We start from the raw sequence: 13,562 nt of genomic DNA, 5'->3' as shown, positions 1-13,562 counted from the left end.
TTATGTAAGTTATGAATATTGAGGAAGAAATTGTATTGATAAACTTGTAATTCTTCTCCAAGGAAGAGAAAAATATCTCCTGTAGTAGCATGTTGCATGTTTACAGTTGTACATTAGTTGTGCACAGCCAAAGAGCAACAGTAAATAAATGAGAGAAAACTCTTAATTTTTTCATCCTTAGCACAGCTGAAAATCAAATTACTCAATTGCTTTAACTGAGTATGCTTCAGCAGCTCCTGGTGAAGCATATAGTGGGTTCTTTGCTCCCCAGGTGTGGATCTGAGATTATTAGACCCTTGCCCCTGCTAAAAGCCTTAAATGTTAACTGGGGATGGGTGAAGGTAACAAAGTAAGAGGAGCTTTTAAAGCAATTTTGAAGGATTAACAGCCCTGCACTTTCTCCACAACAGACTGGAAATTTCCCATCCAAGCCTGCACAGAGCAAGCAGCTCATTTACAAAGATAAGAAACTGATGTGAATGAACCCACTTTGTTCTCCATGCCATTTACTAAATATGAGATACAAAATGACTATTAAAACTTTCTCAAAGGCAAAAAGTTTTCAAATTATACCAAAAGAGATTGCCAGTCTTCTTCTCTTAAGGCTATGCTATTATTGGATGGCTTTTACCAGTCAGCTTTGTCATAATTGCATTCATGATTTTTGTACAAAAGGGCATGACCCTTCTCCCTGGAATGGATTGGGACACTCACATACAGTGGAGATTCCATCTATGGTTATGTAAGTACAGCAGGCATCTCTGGGGAGATTCAAGTAACAAAATGAGATTTAGCTATCTTATTAAATTACTGGCCCAAAGGCTACCTCTGCATCTGCTCCCCTCACAGAAGGCTACAGCCATGGCCAATGGTACTTTGCCAGACTATTGAGACCATTGGCTACCGACCAGGGAAGTAAACAGAGTCTGCTTACTCTTACACTTCTTTCAAAAAAGATGATGAGCTTTTAAGGTTTAGTAGTGTTTTATCATCTTTTCTATGGTAGTTCAGTCATAAAGACAGTAGAAACTGATGCTGCACTACACTTATTAGATCCAAAGCTTAAACTATTATTCTTACATTAAACAATGACTTCTTTAAAAATGTTCTTAACTGGCTGTGGGATCTCAGATATTCCATGCCACCATACATTTCTGATTAACCAAAATACAGGATGGTGTGCTTGGGGCAGTGTGTACCATGAAACAGCTGCTCTGCTAATGCTGTAAACTGGCTAGATGGGATTTGAGAGCAGTCCAGAGTTACCTGTCATCTTAGGAAGGTCTCCTGACACACCAACATATGTAAGGGGCTGTACAGCTCCCAGGCAAAAGATGACTTGTGTCTGGATGGCTTAGAGAGCAAGTAGAGGAGGTGAGACATCCATGGGGGTACTGAGCCATATTTAGCTTTCCAGTGAATGAGAATGGAAAAGAGACCACGCACCTTGTTTCATGCTTATGGTGGACACTGCATTTAAGGAAGGAAAAATTAGTTTTACCCCATAGAAAATTTTGCAGTCAGGCTGGTTTTGATTAGAATAGAGTGAGTTTTCTTCATAGTAGCTAGTGCAGGGCTATGTTTTCAATCTTCCTTGAAAGCAGGGTTGATAATTAAAAGAGAATAATAAAATGAAGTAATCTGATTCTTTCCCTCATCCTGCTAATGGGAAGCTTGTTTGCTGACTGGGGTTAAACCACGCTATAAACCGTGTGTAAAACAAGTTTTTTCTGGAAGTTATTGTGACTCCCAAACTTGATCTTCTGTCACAGTCTATTTCTTCAAAACTCATTCTTCAAAACTCAGAGGAGCCTCAAACAAGTTGGGATCTCTGTTACCAATAACTATACCCCATCAGAGAAGTCGCAATATTCTTTTCTACTCCAGTAACGACCAACCTCAGCCGAAGGGTGACAAATCCCTGTATTGAGCAATTTCCTAACTGCAGCACCATGGCATGAATTAACGAGTAAAGCTGGTATAGTGGGAATGCGACCTTTCTGCAGGTTTGAGGCAGACGCCCTCAGGGAGGCCGGCGCTGTCTGCTCGGGGCCACGGAACGAGGGCTGGCCGGGCCCTCAGTGCCGCCAACACCGCGGCGGCTCAGGCGTGGCCTCCGCTAACAGCGCCCCGTCCTGTTGCTGCCCGGTGAAACCAGAAGGCGCCTCTTGCAGGATCACAGAGGTGTCTGAGGGCTTATAGCCCGGCGGGGATGGCGAGAAGAGCGCTGGGGCTGGGTCAGCGACGTCCAACGCCCTCAGTGCCTGGCGGGGGCGGCTGTGCCCTCACGCCCTCGCCTTGATGCCGCGCGGGGCTCAGGGCTGAGGGCTGAGCCGCCGCGGGGAAGGAGCGCGGCCCTTCAAGGGAGCCCTTCAGCCTTCCGCGGGCCGCCGGCCCCGAGACCCACCAAGCAACGTCTGGAAAACATGTCCTGTGGAAAGTGGCTGAGGGAGCTGGGTTTGTATAGTCCCGACGAGATTCCGGGTGGACCTCATCACTCTCTACAACTGCCTGAAAGGAGGTTGTAGTGGGCTTGGGGCCACTCTCTTCTGTCGTGCCCACAGTGAGGGGAGCAGAGGAAATGGCTTTAAGCTGGCACGGCGGCTGTTCGGGTAGCCAGGCAATGGAACAGGTTGCCCAGGGCGGTGGTGGCGGCACTATCCCCGGTGGTGTTTAAGAGGAAGAGGCGTCTGGATGTGGCGCTGGTTGGTGTGGTTTACAGATTTTGGGGTGATTCTGAGAGTGCTAGATTGACGGTTCGACTGAACAGTATTAAAGATCTTTTCCAACCTCGATGATTCCACGATTCCATGCCTCTATGATTCTCCGACTCTGTGATTCTCTTCTGTGATTCCATCCTCACCCCTCGCGGCGAGGGGCGGGACCCACGGCCGGCTGTCACGGAAAGGGAGGGAAGGGCCGCGGGCGCCCCGCCCGTCAGCTGTTGCTGCCCGGGCCCCGATTGGTGCCGCGCGGCGCCGCCCGGCCCCCGCTATAAGGCGGAGGCGCGGGCGGGGAAGGAGCTGCCGCGGCCGCGGCGAGGCTGGCGGGTGCGTGGGGCTGCTGCGGGATGGTGACCGCGGGCGAGCGATCCGGGGGCGGGAGAGGCGCGGCTCGGTTCCTTGCGGGGCGGGGGTGGGCGGGCTCGCCGTGCTGTGAGCCGGGGCGGGGGGTCGGTGAGGCGGGCAGGGACCCGCGCCGGGGTCGGGGCCGCCAGAGTTCCCCCCGAGTTCCCCCGCCCTGGGTCGGGGCCGCCCCTTCTCGCTCTTTGTGTCCGCGCCCGGCCCTGCCGGGTTCCGAGCGGTGCTGAGCGCCCCGCAGGCCTCGCGCGGGCCCCGTGGGTGACTCGGGGCTCCCCCGGCCCGCGCTGCCTCGCCCGGGGCTCGGCCCCGTCTCCCGGCGCTTTGCAGCCGCCCTGCTGTGCTGCAGTCACAAGGCGATGCCTCACGGATCGTCGGCGCCTGCTCGGGGTGGGCGCCGGGCTCCTCTCGGCTGGAGAGGCTCGTCCCTGCTCGCCCAGTGCGAGGAGTTCGGTACGTGCTGCAGGGTTATGTCCAAACCGACCTTTGCAATGACAATCCGGGAGTTTTCGGTAACGCAAGTTGCTCAAACTGAGTCTTGTTCCTTCCTCTGAGTATCTGCAGTGTACCGTGGCGTCTCGTGCTCTTCCTTTTCCTGACACAAGTGTAGGTGTAGACATTACACTTGTCAGTAGAAATTGCTTTTGAATAAAACCTAAAGAACTTGAAACCACTTGTGAGACTGTTACCTTGATTAGCAGGTAGGTGAAACAGTAAGGGATCTTTCCCTGACAGCTTGTGCCAGACTGGTTAGTAGTTAAACATGATTATGTCACTGGAAAGCTAAAAGTGAAAGGCACTCAGGATGCAGAGCAGCTAGAGACCAATGTGATCACTCTCCACAGGGGAAGAGCAAGAAGGAAGACTTGCCAGACAAGATCCAAAACCAGTGTGACCTTCGCCTTTAATAAGGTGATTCAGAAACTGTGTGCGTAGAGGACTCCTAGCCAGAGCTGCTTCCTGCAGGTATGTGACTGACTCCCGGCATACTTGCTGTCTAAAGTTTTGAGCTGTGTGTAAAAACGGTTTGACTGTCAGAAACATCAGGTGCTGTGTGTAGTTGCTGTTACACAAAGCCATTTAAAAAAACCCCAAAATTACACATTTGGAAAGCTACCTTGAATCTAAATAAAAAAAAACACCTGGTTTTATGAGCAAACTTAATGTTGGCATCTCAGTAATTTTTTAATATATCAAGAATTAAGCTACGCCAGGGGATATATGCAACGTAATACTTCTGGTAATGGAATGTCAGAAATTATTCTTACCATGTTAGGACAGACTCTTCATTAGAGCACCATGTGGATGTGATACTGACAGATAAAATCTGGAGTCTGACAGATGTTTTGCCAGCCATGCAATTGCCTCTGAAGTCAACATGGTCTTAACACTGTAAGCCTGTTTCCAGTTCTGCATTAACTGGCTGACTTGCCTGTCAGGCAGTTACAGCATAAACCTCCTCCACTTACTGTGCTGCTGAGAGCCTGTCTGCTCTTTCAGCTGTTGTCATGTCTGGAAAACATCTTAGACTACTGCTCTCTCATCTCTCCATCTTGCTGTCTTCTGTAAACTACCAACTTCTGTGTGGTTTAGCTTGGTGCAAAGCTTTAAAAGTGACTCTTGATTAAGTCTAAGGTACCACTACACCTCGTGTGGGAACTAACTGCTGTTCCAGCCAATGCTGATAGGTATTGGCTTTTGTTCTAGAGTGTCTAACAATTGCCTGAATGCTAAGTTCTTGGAATTCTGTCCACAGCTAATTAGCCACAGAAAAGCCCCGTTCTTCTATTCCTCATCAAAGCTATAGCAAGGGTGGAAAGAGATGATTTGCATTGAAACCTTCTACTAAATAGCTCCCTACTTCTAAAATAGCCTCTGGCCAAGCCCCAGCTTGTGCAAGGTAACTTGGCAATATCATAAGGAGGTGGTATTAACTGGAGTTAATGAGGAATAACAGTGATGCCATTTTTTTATGTGCAAGTGGTGAAGCCTGAGCACTCCTGTATTGTAAAGCCCTTGCTTTCTATGGGTAGTGTGGGTGCTATACACACTTGTGTGCCAGTGGTAAGTGTACAGCACTGATCTTCCCAGTGGGTTCTCCCCTTGTCTTCCATTGGCAAGAGGTGTATTACTGTGATGGGTATGCAGCATTCCTCTAGAGGGATTTTACTAGAGAAGCAGGAGAAAGCATTTTTCACAATTAGAAGCATGTTGATTTAGAAGCTGTTGTTGGAGGCTTTTTAAGGAAACTGTTCGGATTCTTTTAAAAAAATTGAGCTGAAGGTCACTCTGATAGTTTTATTCTCACTTCTTTACTGTGCCCCATTTAACTTACTTTAGGTGGAATACTGTAATACAGTAATTTCCACCTCCTCCCCTTCCTGCCACCTCCCTCCCCAAAAAAGCCAAAATACTTAAACCTTGAACATAACTCCTTGATGAGGACTTCAGTATATCTGGTGAACTATAGTAAACTTGCTTTTGAAGCCTCTCCCTACAGCTTTGGCTTGAATGGTAGCAGTGAAACATGCCTGTGGGCATTAAAAATAGTGACCTTAGCAGCATAATGCCTGTAATAATGAAAAACTTGGTTTAGGAACTAATTTCAGTCTTGCACTGCATTTGTCCCCTAGCAGCTTTCTGCAGTTCTGACTGCCTTTCTGTTTGTCCTTTAGTTACAGCTTCTGAATTGGATAATAAATCTTCACAAATGAATTTCTGAGTAGAAGCTGGAATTAAGCAAAAAAGAAAGGCAAGTTAATTATGGAAAAATGGTTTCTAGCTGATGTTTTCACTGCTTGATTGCTGTAAGAACTAAAATAGGCTATTTGCAGTTCACACCAGTCATCTGACTAATCTTGCTAATGAGTAAATATGCTTAGATGCTTGATTTGATAGCAAGTGTGGTGGGAAGGGACATAGCTCTACAAGTGCCACCAAATATATGGATGGTGATGGCAATCCCTTTGAAGATCAGAAATTTACAGCCTCTAAGTGATGAACAAAGGCAGTGCTGCTCCTGGCATGCTCAGAGGGGCTTTTTAGCTCAGGTAGGCTTTAAGGGGAAAGTGAGTCTGAACAATTTGTGGCCTTTAAATCAATTTAAGGGGATCTACAAAATACAGTGTTTCTCCTATCAAGAAGAGTACAGAGACAGCTTAATCTGGATTCCAGTTAGTTGCTGGTGGAAAGAATGGTTGCAAGGTTGGAGCTGTCTGTCCAGAAAACAACACAATCCCAAGGCTTCTCCAGAAGTTCTTGCTGATGTAGTTACAACACGCAAATGTACCGTGCTAAGACTGCAGGAGAGCTTTAGTTCTAGCTGTACAATGACCTAAAGCCAGAAAAACAGCAGTGTGAGCTAGCAACAACACTGTAGCTTCCAAACTATCTAAAGCTACTGTCACACACTTCTAACTAGTTGTTTGTGCCATCTGTACAGATGCTTAATACCTGACTTTACATAAGGTGCTGGCTCTCAAATCCCTGAGTGGGAAGAGGATATGGTTGAAGGAAGGATGCCTGCACTTTGCCATTGAGAGATGAGGTTATTTGAATTCTAAATCAAATAGAAAGCATTCAGAATTTTAAAGGTAACCTATGGATTTGACCAAGAAAAGTCTTTAAGAGGAATCTGTAAGTTGCTGTGTTGGACTCAAAATTGTCAAGTCATCATAAATCAATCTTGTGCATCCTGAAATAAGATTGCCAGAAAATCCTGGTGATGGAGAGACTGGTGATGTGAAGTTTCACACTTTATATGGTTGATGCTGTCTAGTCACAGACTGGTGGAGGGGTAGCATCTGCAATAGTTTCCACTATGAAAAACTATTTTCTAGGTGACAGTAACTGCTTAATGTAAGGCTATATGCTGACCCAAAGTGCTGTAGAGGAACAGTAGGCTGTCACAATAGTGCAAGCTGCAGAAGAAGCCTCAGTGTGGCTGTGCAGTGTCTGCATGTGAAGCAATGTAAACTATCTTTTATGCTGATGCTGTACTGTTCTGGCTGGATCAAACAGTGCTGCTCTTCAGACATGCCCTGAGGAAAATGAACTACATGAAAGTCACTCTTAATCACCCTCAGCTGATCACCCTGTGTTGAATAAGCATTGCAGAACCAAGGTGATTATTGCAAATCATAGAATACTTGGATTGCAGTGGGCACACAGCCCTGCTGAGGGTGTGTAGTGTGGTCAGGTTTGGTTTTACTATTTAGGCAAAACTGAGTCTGCAGAACTTGGCTGGTTGTATCAGATACACTACAAGCTATTGATTGCTGTAGTTTACAGGGCTGGAAATGTAACCAGAGTGCAAGCTATGTGACACTGGATTCTAATGGCACCTGCTGAACTCTGGAGTGGTGTCCTTGCTGAAATGGTGATACACATGGGTCTGTTATTCCATGACACATCAAGGAGCAAACTTGGTCTGTGGCTTGAGCTGTCTTGGTAAGGATCCTGCACTGTAATTGCCTTGACTTGTGTTGAAATGCAGGTGAGACTTGGTGCAGTTGGGTGTCACTCACTGTGACCCAGTGGTCCTGGGTCAGGGTGGGTTAAGACTGACTCCTGAGGGGTTTTTGTATGAAGATGCTGTACTTGCACAGCATGATGGTGAGGAGGAGCCTTTCCTGACCCTCATCAGACAGCAGCCAGAAGAGACTTCTGTTACTGCCAGTCAGTGGGAACAGGTCCAGAGACAGGCACATGTGCACTTGGAGCTGGCCCTAGAGCCTCTAAGGATTGCACCTTTGTATCTGAAATGGCAGCATTGAGCCCTAACCTGATTTTTACAGTAGTACAGAGGTAAGAGATGTTCCTGGCTAGGACTGGTCTGGTCTCTCTATAGGCTTGCATGAGTTTGTGTTTTGTTGAAGAGCTAGGGTAGTAGGAAAGAAACAAGCTATTCATTCACTACCTTTTATGTCCTAGTTGAAGGAAGGAAAGGGAAGCTGTCATCTTTATACACAGTAACTTTGAAACTAAAGACAAGGCTCACATGACTTTTAAAAATAGGGTTGTGAATTTGGAAGAAGTAACAAAAGACTGTATATTTTTTCCTGCAAACACTATAGCAAACTAAGGTAGTCTTGGAGCTCTTCCAGTTTCCTGCTGCTGCCTCTCTCCCAATTCCAGCTGCAGTCCTAATGGACTATGTTTCTCTTGTAGTTTTAAAGCCACCAAGAGGAGCAGAAGTTTCCATTGTGCTTTGTTAGTTTTAAATACAGCTCTACCTGCTTTTTGTGAAAATAGCAACAGATGTTTTATGTGCTCAATGAACAAACAATTAATTACCACATACCCAGCCCTTGTAAGCAGATCAGTGTTATAGAAAGACTTATAGTAATGCATTAGCACTGCAATTACCTTCACAATTGGCTTACCAGTCCTGGAATTGTTAGTATATAAGAAGGATGTTTGTAAATTACATTTGAGTGTCTGGCCTTTTTTAAAATTTATCTATAGAATTCCTTGAGGAAAACTAAAGGTAGCTGAATTGCTACCTTGTCACAGATTTGAGATTTCACTTGTGATACAGCATTTGTATGAACAGTCTTGAATCTCCCTGTGCTAAATCATAATTCCATAGAGCTTTCAGTCTTGTCTTGTACTCCTAGTGAAAATTGTTACCTCTTAGTAGGTTGACCATGTGCTATCTTAAGCATGTCAGGAGCCAAAACGTGGTTCTGTGATTCTGTGTGATGAAGCAGCATAAAGCACTGGAGTGCAAGAGGCTCACATGCCCTTGTGGACAATACCAGCCCTGAATATAATATTGCTGAATGCAGTAAAACTGCACAAATTCATTATTTATTTTTAAACCTGCAGGAGCTTGAAGATGCATCAAGACTGATAGTGAGGATAGAAAAATCTCCTGAAGAAGAGCAGAGCCTGAACTATTGGCCATGTCCATCACAGATCACAGCCCCAGCACGGGAGTGGTGACTGTCATCGTTACCCTGATCGCTATTGCGGCTCTGGGAGCGCTGATTCTGGGCTGCTGGTGCTACCTGCGCCTGCAGAAGCTCAGCCAGTCTGAGGATGAGGAAAGCATTGTGGGTGAGGGAGAAACCAAAGAGCCCTTTCTGCTGGTGCAGTACTCTGCTAAAGGACCCTGTGTGGAGAGGAAAGCTAAGCTAACTCCAAATGGCCCAGAAGCACACAGCTAACTCAGAGCAACACCTGCAGATGGGCTGTGATCATGACGTGTAACCAGCAGAAGCATCTCAATACTGTGAAGAACCTGGTCTCCTGCACAGTACTCATCAGAAAACATCCTGATGAGCATTAAATAAGCTTTGTTTGCAACTGCATGCACTGAGAAGTTGCATTTTGCATCAGCTGTGTATCCTAATTCCTCTGTGGCAGGAGCTGACTGGCCTGGTGTAATGTCCATTGCTGGCAATGGGCACAGGGATATACTGGTGTGAAGAGACTACTACTGTATTTTGTTACTTGAATGTTCAGCTGAGCCTATTTTGATGGAGCTACTACTGTAATGTGAACTACTTTACAAGTGTGAACTGTAAATAGGCTGCCAAAGCTTCTTGCTTTGTGTTCTGTAGCATATGATGCAACTGTATATAATACACTGGGACTCCTGAACCACTACCATGGATGGGACTCCAACCTTCCAAACCAGATCTGCAGTTCCAGCTTGCTTCTGCTGCTAGATGGAGTGTGCAGCCAGAACTCCTTCTTTGAACAGTTTATTGGATGATGCAGAGTACTTAATTTAAAAAGAAAGGATAAGCCTTCAGTAATATACTGAAGTAGGAAACACAGGAGCAAGAAAGGAAAAGTTGCTTTAGCTGCAGCTATGTTGGGTAAACTTTTGGCTGCTAGAACTGAGTTCTCTATGTAGCTACTGCTAGGAAACTGCCATTTTGATGGGTTCCAGCCTGGGAACTTATGATGGATACTGAACCCTCAGGGAAAGTCCAGATGGTTTCCAGGTGTTTGAAATGGCAGTAGAGCAGGCTTCTGTCTTCCATAGGTCTGTGTGCTGAAACTGCTTAGTGGTTACTTAGCAGAACTGGCTTAAGTGCAACTAGTATAAATTCTTCCTAGAACAATGGTTTGTGTACTTAGAGTGTATGTTAACAGCCTGTTAAAAAAAGGCATTTTGTAATACATGCAGACTCTAGAATTCAGTTAATGCATCTTGTATGTAACTTTTGATGGAACTGTACTACAACAGGAGAAGTTTCAGTCTTTTCTACTGTTGACAGGGGCAAGAGTTATTGCTGGTCAGTTTGTAGAAGTTTTTAGCAAGCAATGGCCAAGTCCTTTGAGATAACACATTTCCTGCTCTGTGCTGGAGTTCAGCTATAGGAACTGTAAAAAGATGTTAAATGGGAAGTTCTGGACTGCAAAGGTTTTGGGGAGAGAAGGAACAACACTGAGCAGCCACTGGCAGCTTATATATTCTAAAATTCTTCCTGTAGGGACACATGCTTTGAGGTCACTGGCCTGTTTTCTATTACTTTATACATGGCCTCCTTTGCATACTGATGTTTTTAAACACTTAATTACCTAGCCTTAATTCAGCTCCAGAGGAAGCATTAGACTTGCTTCTTGTACATATGGAATAACTTAAGGCCTAGCAAGCTTGCTTGAGAATTTCAACTATATGCAAGGCAAGAATGGCCTAGACAAAAAGTTGTCCCCTTCTTCTACACTAAGATGTTGAATTGCTTTGTTAGTGCTACATTTGCCTTTTTAAAATTGAAAGCTGTAATTTGAAGTAAAAAATTGCTGTCAGTAGTAAAAAGCTCCTGCTGTTGCCTCTTGAGTACAACATATGGGGTTACAGCTGATAATGTTCTTACCCTGACACATGCTTTTAAAAATACTGCTCTCAATGGACCTGCATGTATAGTCAGACCACTCCACTTAAATAGCTGTACTTGAGACCTCTAAAAAGCAAAGAAAAAAAGGATTCATTCAGTAAGACTTCCTCTAGTTTTCAGTAGAGAACAGTTCACACATGGCTCTTGTGGTTTCCAGACAATCAGAATACCTGTATACAAAAGTGATACAAAGTGCTGAAGTTTGAGAACAGAACAGTTGTAGCAAGATGACTTTGTCCATTCAAGTTTACTGATTACACAGATAAAGTGTCTATTTTAATTCAGCAAAGAGAATGCAGTGTAAAGGGCAAATTTCAGAAATTATGGAAAAGTATAAATCAAAGGTCTGATTTCCTTTCTAGCAGCTGCAAGAGAAAGCCAGTGAAAACTAACTGGTCCTTAGTCAGAGGTGCTGCACACTGCTGCCCCTACAAACCAGTATCTTTCATTTAAATGGATAGGTGTTTGCAAGTTAGTGCAATAGTAAAGTGCAGAAAGTGTTTTCCATTCTCCTCTTATGATGGGGTATCTAATAAGTTGTTCAAGTATACAAAAATATTCCATTTGATTTTTCTTTTTCTAGATCATGTGGGGGGAAGTCTTTATTTACAATGAATGTCAATAAAATTTGCATAAATACCTACCCAATACTGCATCACTTGACTTTGTGTAAGCAATTATTCTGTCCTATTTCCACTACTGTGCTCTGTCTCTATGGTATCAATATTATCAATCCTTTTTTCCTCTAAAGCAGCAGTAGCTGTTGAAAGTGATATATCATTATCTTCAGAAAGTGTTTGCTCAGATTGAAGGGGTTCTTCAATTTCATCTTTGCTCTGTAGCTTTCCTCCTCTTGATGCCACCAGAATTCTCAGTAAAGCATTTTCTTTAAGGAGGTTTTCTGATGCATCAGCTAATTCTTGAAGCTTTTCAGCCATTTCTAACAATTCTTGATTCTTCTGGTCATATGTGGCCTGTAATTGCTCACTGTGGAGCTGCAGAGTCTTGTGCTGCTTTTCCAGGGTGTGTTTTTGCTGCTGTAGTCTCTGCTCCTCTCTCCTGGCTTCAGAGAGCTGTGCTTCAAGCTGGTCATGGGCCTGATGAAGGGCACTGATTTCTGATCTCAACTTCTGAATTTCTCTCTCCAAGTGTGAGATGTGTCCTTGCTGTAGAACTGACTCTTTATGTAGGCATTCTTTGGTACAGGGCTCTGATGGAGAAAGACTTGAATGATGTAAAATGAATTTCAGGAGATTGGGAAGGTTAACTGAAAAGTCTTCAGGGAACTTCACACTTTGCTCCTTCCTAGAAGGACACAACAAGTTAATAGTAAAGTACTCTGGAAGGTTAAGCATAATTTTACCTAAGCATCTGCTGTTTACCAACTTGATACCTTATTTTTCATCAAGTATGGTTAGTACAACAGCTAAGAGAAAACCTAAACTTATGTCATAGAGATAGATCACACAGATTTTCTTTTGATGTTCATTTTTCCCTGTGTTCCATCTGAGTGCTCTAAGCATCTCTGCATGGGACTGGTATTTGAAGAAAAAATTCTGTTAAATCTCAGAAGACAGATTTAATTCTTAAAAAAGAAATATTCATGATCATGGGTTATGAGCTTCAAGTACATATTAAAGCATCACTGTATGATCAGAGTACAGTGCCATTAGTATTTGTAAGTTGAAGGATGATGTTTAAATGTTCTTAAGTCTATGTATACTAATTAGACTCTAAGTCCAGATATATAAAGCTACACAATGGGAAATCACTATTTTGATTAGAAAAAGCAGTAGCTTAGTGAGTTCCAGCACCTGAAAGCCATGGCAAGGGAGCAGTTTGCTTTTAAACAGTAAGTCACTTTAGTCAGCAGTAAGGCCTGTCCAAAAATAAATCTCTTCACTTGTTCCTTTTACTGCTTTGTCTTTGTCATAAGTAATGAAGGAAGCAAACCAAACAAGGTTTTTCTGTTGGTGTTTTTCCCCTCCTGAAGCTGTGAATACTAAGCCCAGCATATGGAGCAGGTAAGCCTCCTTGCCTTCTGCAGGAGCACAAACTGTTAGAACAAGAAAGGCCAAGAACAGCAAGTACCGAATTTCTTCCTCAAGACTATCAGCCACTAAAAAACAGCTCCAGCTGTGACAAAAGTTACAATTACTGCCCTTTGTGAACCCTGTGCACACATATAAATCCAACTATCCTCTAAGGACTAGACTGGAATAAGTCACTCCTGCTCTTGTCTTTCTGAACCAGTTCCACCTTCACCCTTTCACTCAGCATGTTCCAGTGTAACACAATTTCTCTTCCTCCTGCAGCACAGCCACTTCCACCTCACCCTGTACAACTGGGAAACCAGCTAATAGTTTATCACTTTGGGTCTGCTCCAGCTTTGCCGGTCAGCAGTGTATTCTCTCTTTCCTGAGGCAGCCATCAAAACAAGGAAGAAAAGCTTAGTTTGCTTCCATCTGGCTGTCAAACTGATGACTAGAGTAATGGTAAGTAGCATACATTCAGATATGGGTTAATTATGTAAGTGAGAAGAAGGACAGAGAATAAGCCCAAACAAAAATGATTGCAAAGCAAGAAAGCCAGATTCAAGTACAAAGCCTAAAGGCTCATGGTGCTCTTG

At 44.2% G+C, this 13,562-nt stretch overlaps 2 protein-coding genes across 3 annotated transcripts in view; one reads left to right on the top strand and one right to left on the bottom strand.

Annotated features, from left to right (window-relative positions):
* The first annotated feature begins 3,001 nt into the window (after positions 1-3,001).
* SNN (stannin) lies at positions 3,002-11,588 on the top strand. The gene is made up of 3 exons (XM_058035311.1): positions 3,002-3,050; positions 3,926-4,046; positions 8,910-11,588. Exon 3 carries the CDS (start codon positions 8,987-8,989, stop codon positions 9,248-9,250), a length of 264 nt encoding a protein of 87 aa, XP_057891294.1. The 5' UTR covers positions 3,002-3,050; positions 3,926-4,046; positions 8,910-8,986; the 3' UTR covers positions 9,251-11,588.
* The window catches only part of TXNDC11 (thioredoxin domain containing 11), a 28,431-nt gene continuing 26,038 nt past the window's right edge, over positions 11,170-13,562 (bottom strand). For both annotated transcript variants that reach the window (XM_058035309.1, XM_058035310.1), the window contains one exon: positions 11,170-12,238. In XM_058035309.1, coding sequence (XP_057891292.1) covers positions 11,611-12,238 — 628 coding nt within the window. In that variant the 3' untranslated portion in view covers positions 11,170-11,610. The remainder of the gene's footprint in view (positions 12,239-13,562) is intronic.

Source organism: Melospiza georgiana, chromosome 16, assembly GCF_028018845.1.
Source record: "Melospiza georgiana isolate bMelGeo1 chromosome 16, bMelGeo1.pri, whole genome shotgun sequence".
NCBI classification, from domain to species: domain Eukaryota; kingdom Metazoa; phylum Chordata; class Aves; order Passeriformes; family Passerellidae; genus Melospiza; species Melospiza georgiana.
The sequence above is the reverse complement of the archived record's forward strand: the minus strand, read 5'-3'. Positions and strand labels throughout refer to the sequence as shown.

Excerpts from the sequence above, each read along its gene's own strand:
- SNN (XM_058035311.1), top strand. The coding sequence starts at position 8,987 with ATGTCCATCACAGATCACAGCCCCAGCACGGGAGTGGTGACTGTCATC.